Here is an 11,045-nt window from a genome sequence, read left to right on the forward strand (position 1 = left end):
CCTAAAACTATGTTGACTACATCCAGGTAATTCAAAGGTGCAAAAGCCTTGGAATCATATTTTTTGAGGTTGCTTTCTAAAAATGGCTTGGCATGAGATCTCACAGATTTTTAACCACCCTCCATTCTTTTCAGCACCCCATTTGGCACTTATCACTTGGGCATCGTCTTCTTGGGGTGGTGACAATGACAAGAGAACATATTTCATCTGGAATTTGAACTGAGAGGGTTCCCCGCTGTTCATTAACTTGGCACTAATGCTGGGAGCAGAATTTGACATAAGCAAGTTGACCTGACTTCCAGGGATGGCTGCTATTTCATAGGCATGTAATATTATAATTTAATTACATCGTATTTCACATGTCAAATCAATATTAACGTTTGTAGGTCAAATTATTATTATTATTATTATTATTATTATTATTAGTAAAGCCAGAGTGACTTTAAAATAACCAAAATCAGAATACTGTACCTCACTTGCCACAAAGCCTGAATACAACGCTGCTTCCTTTCTCTCTCCACGGGATGAACCCGCCTCGAGCAAGGAGAGGCTGCCGCCGCCGCTGCCTGGCATCTCTAATAGTTGGTTTTGGCTTTCCCAGGAGGAAGAGAGGAGCAACTCCCGCTTCCCAGAAGTGCGCAAATGCACACCGCCTCCACGGCATCTTTACTGAAGGAAAACGGCGGAGGGATGGAGTTTCGTCTTCAGAGTTTCCGGCGTCTTTGGCTTGGCTTGGCTTGGCTTGGAGCGAGGGCAGGAGGGGGATAATAACAACCTCTTGCTGATCTTGCGTGGCAGCAGGTTGCAGAGGTGACCTGGGAGCTCCTCGCAGCCAGGTGGGCCAGGCCAGAGGCGAAGCGCGCGGCCTCTCTCCCTCGGGGGTCTCTCCTGCCCTGCCTCCAAGAAGGGGCTGCAGCTCGCTCACGCAGCAGGGCAAGGGGCGGAGGGGAAAGTCCCGCACACACCAGAAGGGCAAAGCCCGCGGAGGAAAGGCCGGCAAAGCCCGCGGAGAAAGCCTAATAAATAAAACCAGACTATCGGCGAAGGCGCGGAAATTTAAAAATGTTTGGACAGGAAGAGCAGGGGAAAGAAACCGTCAAGGGGAGGGACGGGGGGAAAGTAACGGTCCAGAAGCTGCCTCTTCTCCTCCCCTTTGGCCGCTCGGCTTCTGGACACGGGTCGCGGGTGGGCCCTGTCTTCTGCCCTCGCGCCAACAAGCCACACGACCACCGCCCGCCGCCGCCGGCAGATTCGCTCCAGGAGGCGCGAGAGGAGGGAAGGACGCGCGCGGCAGCGGGCGCGTAGGCCATGTGAACACCGACATTTTGAGCGCCTTGCCTCTGGGCCAGAGCGGCTCTTGAGGAAAGGAACCGGCCTTGCATGACGGGATGGGATCCTGCCCCCCACCCGCTTACTTAGGTGTATACAAACGGATTTATCTCCAGGTCAGGAAGCGAGAGGCAGGCTTCAGGAGCGCCAGTACGATAGGCGGGCAACTGTTGGCTGTTATTCCTGCGCCATACCTGGGACGAGGAACCGCTAAAATTACGCACGTCTCCTCTGCGGACGGAGAGCACCCAGGAAGGGCGAGGGGTGTGTGTGTTTGTGTGGATTTGTTCAAATGCTTGGGAAACTGCACGTTTTCAGTTTTGTGATCGAGCAGCTTGCCATTGCCAAGCCTGTCAGGAACCTGGACATGAACTTTATATGCCACACGGGCAGCGTTATTATGCGCGCTTGCACCCCGTGGGATCTATGTGTGCTGAATGTGCATTGGATCGCTGCCCGTTTTACCGGAGCATGCCATGTATTGACTCCCACGCACACTCGCACCCAGCCTTAATCGCTTCAGATTTGACTTGCACCTCCATCCTTTTATGTACAGTATTCAGAAGCAAGTGGCGTTGCTTTCGGATGAACTTGCTCCCACTAAGTCAGCTTCCCCTAATCCCAAACACACTTTCTTGGCAGTAAATCTTGTCGAAATAAATGCCAGTTACTTCCTAAGGCTAAGCCATAGGAGTCCACAGGACTTTTCTGACCTCATTTGCTCTCCCATGGAAGGAAGTTCTGCGGAAATCTATTGGTCCTGTTTGTAAACGCTTTTCCTGATGGTGCTTTCTTGAAAGTAAGTTTAATGGAAACTTTTGCTAGTTACTTTCCAAGACTACAGGAGTTATCTTGTAGCAGGCACACGCTATAGTGCGTGCACGCACACACCCCTCCGCCCAGCGCATCGCAGCCAATTGACATTTTCTTCATCCCTATCTGTATTATTAGACTGTTTATTAAACATTAACCCCGAGACATATGTATTTGTATTCGATTTCAGTGTACGGGTGTGTGTGTGTGTCGGATATTTGGTTCCAAGGATCAGCACGCTAAAATAAGCACCTCTTAGGCCACGATCCTGCACATACTCTAATGGGGAGTGAGTGCAATTGAAAGCAGGCTTGCTTGCGAAATATGGCTTCAACTTGCTTACTTGGCAAAACGCGCTCTTAAAATAATAGTGTTCATGGTACTGAGGATCGTTGCCACTCACCCTTCAGCAGTCCTCTTGGGTTCGTAGCTTAAGACTGCAATCCTATACAGTACACACTTGTCTTTATGTAAACCTCATTAAACTCAAGGAGACGACTTACTTCTGAGTAGTCATGGGAAGAACTGGGCTGGAAAGCACTTTTTTGCCTAACATCTTCAATTGTTTTTGCAATATTTTATAAAGGTCGGTTAGGTCTGTCCTCATGACTAAATACACATTCTTTGCTTTTAGACGGACAATATCCAGGACAAGAGTTCTTGTCGGCTAAAAATAATGCTGGAACTTTGGGGTTTTATTGCTTGTTTGAAAATGAGTGTCCCTGTTCTTCTGGCCTTACAGCCCTGGAACCGTAAAACTCATTTCTGAAACCACGCTGTGTTCATAACGTTTCTTTTGCGCGAATAATGCAAAGCAATAACAAATTGCGAGTAATGCAAAGCAATGACTATATTTTGTCCTCCATGTGTTTTGTTTCTGAAACCATTAGCCAACTCCTGTCGCTTGTTAAAAGGCCTGTCACTATATATACCACCAGATTCGAATATTAATAGTTTAGCTTTTTGGATAACCAAAGCTAAAACTTTTAAAGCTCATTAACCTGGTACAGCTGCATGCTTAACCGACCAGAACTCTCCTTTTTTTTTGTTTAAATCAGATTCTTTATCAAATGGCAAATCCAGGGTTAGGGTTTGGCTTCTGGTTTGCTTTTAAATGGCCACAGTTTGATTTCACAAGAAAAAGAGACCATTCAGTAAAGGATATGACTGGGTTAAATTCTGGCTTGCAGTAAAGGTCGCTGTTTTTATTAGCGGTGGAACTCGCTGTTTTTTAATCTGACCCTTCTGAAACCTCGGTTCAGTGCAGAATAAGCTCGTGCAGTCCAGATAAGACACTCATTTCAGCAGAGAACAAAACTGTCCCGAGCCACTTCTAAAACTCTTTATTTTTTAAATGGGGAAGGGGGAAAATCTCACCAATTTCTGAAGCCTAATATTACAGTTTCGCAGACAGGGAAAGCGACACCGAGCTGGCTATGTTGTGCTCTTGGAAGTAGCAACCCAAAATCTTGAATTAAACACTTCCACATTCCCCCATGTTTATGATAATCACATCCTTCAATGTGTCCTTTCGTTCACAGGGCCACACACCCCGTCCTGCGACATGTCCGATTTTTTTAAAAAAGAAGTTATTTGCTGTACACGGTGAAAATAAAAACAGATCTGCTCCAAACTTCGCAACACATTGAGGCGTTTAATCAGAAAGCAGTATGAGAAGTGAGAGCATTTTAAATATGTGATAAAACTCTCATAGATTTTGTAGTTTATTCCTATGCAAAATAGATGTTTTTAACACCCTTCCTTTTTTTTCTACTGGAAAGCTTAAAAACCAGAACTAAAACAGTCCATTTTAAACCACTTCCCCCCTTCTCATTTTTGCTTTTAAAATATGTTTTAAATCCTTCAGCTTTTATTCAATATAATGACGTTTAAGATGATTCATTGACTTTCTAAAAGCAGGCTTTGACCTCTGTTTTCAAATCTTAACCCATAACAAGACATTCTTGTTCTGGCTTCATTATGTGAGAACAAATGGAACTATCTGGAGTAAATGGTGTTCAACCAAACAAGACTAGTTCTTGGAGCACTCCCCAAAAGGCAGTAAACACAAGCTAATCTTATGAATTAATCTCCATATTGCAAGGGCAGTTTTCGAAACTGGTGTGTTTGTGGTCATATTATTTTGTGAAAAGCAAATTGGTAAAACCTTATTCATGTGAAATTCAGCGAGGGAAAAACTGATCTTTATAAACAAATCTATAAAAAACAAATACTTTTTTCTGATGAATTTCTGAACCTTCGACATTAAAACAAACACCCAGACACGTTTTTGCATCTCTCCCTCCCCTGCCCCAGCAGAGACACACTCTGTTAACCCACTAAACCTCAATCCTAAACACGGTTACTCTGAAGTAAATCCCAATGATTTCAACATAACTTTCTTCAAATCAAGGCTGCAATCCAGGATTTGGCCCCATTGAACTCAGTGGGACTTCCTTCTGAATACACACTGCAAATGGTTTAGGGTGGCAGCCACAATCGCAAGAAAAACAAAATTAAAAGCTTTTGTTAGTGTCACCATCTAGTTAAATATCTAGATGTATCTAAACACAACCAAAGTTCTTATTCCCCTCTCCCTTTTGGGCAAAGAAGCCCTTTTCACATGTCACACACTCCTTCATGTGTTGTTTCATATTCTTTTAACCTTTGTTAGGCAAGATTATATTCAGGGGAGGGGAGGAGAAATCACAGTAAACTTTCAAAGATCTTTAAAAGAAGAAGAAAGAGGAAAGTCATCTGCAAACATAAGGTACTTATGCAAGTTGTGTTGGCGGGGAGAGTTGTTTTTTTAAGGGACGGAATAAACCAAGTAAAAAAAGAATTAAGAGGAGAGAGAGAGAGAGAGAGAGAGAGACCTGCCGTTAGGCCGGTTTTATTCTCCCGCCTTTGAGAAAAGCTGCTGCTACTGGCATGATATTTCTTCTTCTTCTTCCAGAGAAAGAAAGAAAATCACCCCCACTTCGGCAATGGAAGGAAACCTACAATATTTACTGGTGTGGTTTGGTTAAAACGGAGAGACGGGACAGGGGGAGAAGGGGCGAGAGAGGGTGGGCAGGGAAGGCAGAAACTCTCCCTCTTCCTGCCGGAGTCCGAGCAAGCGAGCCAGGCACGGCCAGGGGTTTCAATTCCCTGCGCGGCCCTCGAGCAGCCTGGCGACGGCGCTCCTCCTGTAGAGCTGAGCCAGGTCGTAGGCGGTTTCGCCCTTCTTGTTGCGGTGCCCCACGCGGCTCGCCGTGCGCTCCAGCAGGAAGGCCACTACGGGCAGGTGGCCCTCCTGCGCGGCCAAGTGCAAGGGCAGGTTACCCTCGCCGTCCTCCGCGTTCACGTCCGCCTTGAACTCCAGCAAAGTCTGCAGCGTGTCCAGGAAGCCCGCGCGCGCCGCGTCATGCAAGACGGCGAAGCCGGTGCGGTCCTTCAGGTCCGGGTCTGCGCCCCGCAGAAGCAGCCGCCGCGCGATCTCCGGGTTCCCCAGCTTCATCACCTGACGGGAGAAGGCGGGAAAGACAGGGGCAGGAGGAGGGAAACAAACAGAAAAAACACGACTGAGTTGCGTTCACACGTTACGCGAGCCTGTACCTCACCACAGCACCCTAGGGCGTCCTTACCTCAGAGAGCCGTCGCTTGACCTGGGTTGGAAAACCCAGCCTATCGATTTGTATTTCATTGGGTCGAGGGCTCGCGGCGTGGGGGGGGCGCACCTAACGATTATCCTCCTCTGCCTTCCCTACACCTTGAATACAATTCGATGGAAGAAGGTGGCGCCAGCTGCTGTCTTTTTCGAGCTCCCCTGACTGCCCCGTCCTCAGGGCTCAGCTGTCTCCCTTCCTAAGAGATGCCATCCCGCCCCAGCCCGCTTTTAACAGCTGGGTGAGAAAGGCAGAGGCTCAAGTCTTTCCCCAGGCAGGTGATGGAGAAGTTCCACCTGCCCAGTGACCATTGCCCCTCAGAATTCCTGTGCTGGAAGGGGGAAAAACAAAATTAAAGGAGAAAATCCTACAGAGGCGATGGGGGGATTTTCCTTCCTCTTAGGGTTAGGAAGGATTCTATAGGCTACCCCAGAAGAGTCGCGAGGGAGGGGATCTCTCTGCTGACGCAGAACAGGGAATGATTTAAGTGGCAGACCTACTTAAAATGTGCGGGTGTGTGTTTCTTGGCAACATGCTGACATGATTTCGACGGAGGATCCTGAGGGCGGAGGGCGAAAACGTTCAGGGAACCTCCGTCTGTTTCCCCCGCCAATATGATTCCCCTCAGCCCCTGCGCGCTGACCTCAGCCTTGGAGAGCAGGTCTCCTGAAACCCAAGGGGTTTTGTACCCTAGACCCGTTTCCTTGAGTAAAATAACTTGGTCTTGAGATAAAACTGCTTCCCATCTTGATATTTTGTCCTCATCATGAGGTGGGGCGGACAAAGTGTCTGTTTAGCAGTTGGTTTATTGTAATAAAAAAACAAAAAAAACCACAAAAAAATCCCACCATGGTCGGGAGTCACGAAAGCATTCAATAATCCCACTGTTCCCACCTACCCCCTTGTTAACAACCTTCAAGTGCGATTTAGTCATATCAGAACAGATGATATCAGAAGCCAAGGGCACATAAGCAGGTTGAGATAATACATCGAACTGCACTGACTTGATAGAAATGCAAGCTTTGGGGCATTTACTTTAAATGTGTTTATTGGGGGGGGGTTGCGGGAGGGGGGGCGGACACCATGACACACGGAAATAAAGAAAACGGAGTCAGACCCAAAAGGAAACTCTGTCAGACTGAGCCACTAAAGGTGAAAGTCAGTTCCAATTATGAGAGGAGAGGGCTGGAATAGTACAGTACTAGGAACAGAGCTCTTCTGCTCCTGCCTTGGCAGTGAGCTGCAACACAACCCTATTAGGTCTATATTTTAGACTAAAAAGTTTGTTTGTTTATTATAAAGACAAGACATGAATAATTGAGAACAGCAGGTGTGCTACACCTGTTGACAGTGCACCCTCATGAATGTCTTTACTCATAAGAGTCTTCTACTGTTAGCCTTAATTCCAAGGAAGAGTGCACAATCTTAGTTTCATTTGGTATCTCTATAATTGCAAGAATGCAAATGAACACACATCCTGGTTTCCTCTAATAATTGGAGAGGGACAAACATATTTCTCAAATTCTTAGGCTTTGTTTGAATGGAAAAGTTTTACAAAGTTGTTGGCTTCCCTAAAGGCCCCCCCCTTTTTTAAAAACTTTTTGTGAAAGCACTCCAACTGCCACTAAAAGGATGGCTCTGATGATTCAGCATCATTCATACTTCTTGCTAAGGCAAAGGTAGTCTGATATTGCTATTTAAAAAATAAATAATTTTAAAAATTGCAATATGGAACCTGCATAATATTTTTCAGCACAGGAGCAGGTCTGCCTAGTTCAGAGAAACCCTCAGGCATTCTGAATCTTCACAATGACTTGGGGAAAAAATTGCAGTCAGTTCTTTTGTAATATCACACATTGAAGGTTATGTTTCGGTCAAGTTCTTTTCTTTTTGGAACAGCCAGTTTTGAAGCATGATGTGTTCCTTATTTGCTTTCAATTCCACCCTACCCCCACCCCCAGCTCTGTTCTACCCACTCTTCTTGAAAGGAATAGCAATCTGTCTGTCTGCCTATCTGCTCCATACCATTTTCTACTGCAAGGAATTTTGCCTTCCACTCTGAGCATAAACAAGGGGGAACACTTACAGTAAACAAAACTGGAAAGAGCTGTAAAAATAAGTATGCCCAAAATTTGTTAAGGTGGGTGGGGTAGTGAGAGCCAGACGATACAACAGCAGTAAGTGTGAAGTGGCATCTACAATGTGGGATATTGACTAGGCGATACCTGCATGCTTTGCTGTACAGTATATCATCTGACTTCTCTCAGGCAGGTCTGGGCTGCAAATAGCCAGGAGGACTGCTAAGTCTTCAGGAAATTAATAGTAATGTTAAGTATTTGCAAAACACTCAGCAAGGTGAGTGGCTTCCCAACACCCCCAACACAACAGGTACTTCTGAAACATTTTAAACTCTCACTCAGCAGGGCCTTATGACACCTTGTGCAATTTGAAGTAAGCAAGGAAAGCAGGATCAGGATGTGGAACAAATTTCATTTAGTACACCATTTCAGATGTGAAGGTTGCTGTTGTTTTGACAAGGGAAGGGGACAGATATGAAAGAAAAGGCCTAGGAGGGTAAACCTGACATTGACCAAATCTAAAAGAGAGAGAGAGGCCTGCTTTAAAACATGCAAATTCAAAATGCAGAAGGTGAGGAAGGAGAAAAGGTCAGAGAAAATAATAGTGAAGAAATGCTGTCTGGATGAGCTAGAGACTAAAGCCAAAGTGTGTTTTCACTTTCTTTGGTATAGAGTAAGCAATATTGGGGACTGTGTTGACTATCAACTTTCTCAAAATCTATCATCCACCCACTAGTTTTCTCGGGATTATACATACTGAAAATAAGCAGTCAGCCTCTTCTATGTTTAGCTTTTATTCTAGAGGAGTGTGTGCGTTTGTGTGTTTGCACATTTGGTAGCGTGTGTCAAATCCTTGTTTACGATGAAGGAGCAATAAAAAGTGGGTGTTGGAAAAGATACAAGGGCAGCCAAGAGAGTTCCCTGATCCATCTCTGCCTAGAAAATATGCCCCTGTAATTATTTTTTAAAATGGCAAAATGTGCCATTCAATTGTTGTGATCTGCTCCTGCAACAACTCCTTGTTTCTGCACTTAGACGAGAAATTGGAGATTCATTTTAGAGGCAGAAACCTACACACACCCTGCTTTACTCAACAACCTCCGGCCCTGTGGGCCTTGAACCTTTCCTATTTGTAGGTCTGTAGAAGAAAAAGAGCCTAGAAGACCTCTGGGCATTGCCATCCCTCTCAGAAAAGGAAATAATTTAAGGATTATTGAAAGGAATTGTAAGGGGGGGGGGAGATAGCACACAGGCAGGGTTATTATTATTATTTAACTCCCTTACAAAAGGGGGGTTCTGTTTCTCTCTCATTTTTTTTAGCTCCCACCAACATATGGGACATGTGACAATACTTGGGAAAGTGGATCACCTTTTTTGTAGTTTAAAGCACAAATCCCTTTTCTTTGAGAAGCCTAATCAGTAGTCCCAACTGCACTCTTGATCCTCTGCCTGGCACGCAAAAAAAAAAAAAAGTCGCAGGCTTTCACCTACGTTTCCACATCTCTTGCGTGACTGTTCCCCCCCCCACACACACACACTTTTCTTTCCCTCGTGCATTGTAACACTTTCAGCACCGTTATACGATGTTCTTAAAAGAAAACATCTTTCAGCGGGTCCAGGATTTTAGGTACTGGAAGGGCTCCAGCTGCCGCCTCTAAATCTAAACACTGGAAATGGGTGTATACAAGGATGGTACCTACGGCAAGGAAATCTTCGCCGCGTAGCGATCCAGCAAAACACTTTAAAAATAATAATCCAGAGATTCAGATCGCCCAACTATTTTAATGTACATCTTAGGTATGCAGTGGAGATAGTAAACTTGGGGGGGGGGGAGCGATCACCGCGGGGGGGAGAGAGAGAAAGAGAGCAAGAGAGTGAAGCCCCAAACTGACCTCGCTCCCATCAGCAAGACTCAAGAGAGCACCCCCGCTTTTGGAAAGCTAAACATATAATCGGGATTTCAAAGAATAGAAAGAAGGTGTTTACCGACCTGCACTGTAACACGACCTAGCCCGGATGGTTTCGTTCCCTCCCCCTCCCCCCTCCGCCACTTGCTTCCCTGCCCCAGAAAAAAGGTTTTTTTTGTTTTTTTAAAAAATCGAATTAACGTGTGGACGAGTTTACAGAGATTTTTTAAAAAGCATTACTGACCAGTTTTACTTAAAGTACGTCACTTTAGGGAGTTGGAGCCGCTAAAGTTATAAAATATGGCAACCAACTCGCTTTTTAAAAAATGCTGGGGTTTTTTTTCCTCCCCTCTTAAAAACGGTTCGCGTCCCCGTCAAACCAGTTCACCTAGTGGCGAAAGATTGCCTCTGTCCGTCTGGATACCAACCTGCAACGCAGTCCTCCCAAATCCATTTTGTGCATTGACGTTTACATTATTTTCCAACAAATTAGTAAGTTGCGCTAGGTCCCCTCTGGCAGCTGCGGACGCCAACTCATTCGCAAAAGGTTCGGCCATTCCTTGTGGACGATCGGCAGCGAGCAGATGACTTGGGCTTGCAATTTTTATTGTTATTATTATTACTTTCGCTCTTTTTAGCCGGGCATGGCATCGGAAACTGACAGAAGGAGTGGGGATGTTAATCTTCTGGAGTAGACCTTGTAGTAAATACTCGTAAAAAAGCTCCTTGCCAAAAGCCCGCCCCTTGGGTTCACACGTGATGCACACTGCTGCAGCTCCGCTTGAAAAGCAGATCTCTGCACCTCTAACACGCACAACGCTCCCCCCCCCTCCTGGAGGACCTTGGCCAGTGGGAAATAAATTGATATGTACCCTTGCAGCCAGTGTAATACGCGGCCAGAGAAATACGGTCACGCTAAGCGAAACGTGCGAAGAGAAGCAGAGAAGGTGAAGAACAAGGTGGAGGCGGGGAGGGAAGGAGAGAGGGAGAGAAGTGGAGATGGGGGAAAAGGAAAGGGCTCACCGTTCTTTCCAGCGGAGACTCCCGAGATCCGACGCGCGCTCCTTTCCGCCGAAGAACCTCCACTCGTAGTCTCGCGGGGGTCGCACAAATCAGCCCCCAGGACCTGCTTTTCCTCCGAGCAGCGGCAGCGAAGGAGTTAACCGCAGCCGGAGCTGCCAGACCTGCAGCCCCCTCCCTCCCCCGAGTTTGCTGGAAGCGCAGGAGTCACCCCGCTCCACGCCACTCGACCACGGGCGACGGGGGCTCCG

General features: G+C 46.3%; 1 protein-coding gene across 1 annotated transcript; it reads right to left on the reverse strand.

Moving 5' to 3' along the window:
• Positions 1-1,311: 1,311 nt before the first annotated feature.
• On the reverse strand, positions 1,312-10,791 carry CDKN2C (cyclin dependent kinase inhibitor 2C). The gene is made up of 2 exons (XM_035124241.2): positions 10,203-10,791; positions 1,312-5,644 (listed from the first exon to the last, which is right to left on the reverse strand). Exons 1-2 carry the CDS (start codon positions 10,329-10,331, stop codon positions 5,285-5,287), a joined length of 489 nt encoding a protein of 162 aa, XP_034980132.1. The 5' UTR covers positions 10,332-10,791; the 3' UTR covers positions 1,312-5,284.
• Between the last annotated feature and the right edge of the window lie 254 nt (positions 10,792-11,045).

The sequence above is a fragment of the Zootoca vivipara genome, chromosome 7, assembly GCF_963506605.1.
Source record: "Zootoca vivipara chromosome 7, rZooViv1.1, whole genome shotgun sequence".
Lineage (NCBI taxonomy): Eukaryota > Metazoa > Chordata > Lepidosauria > Squamata > Lacertidae > Zootoca > Zootoca vivipara.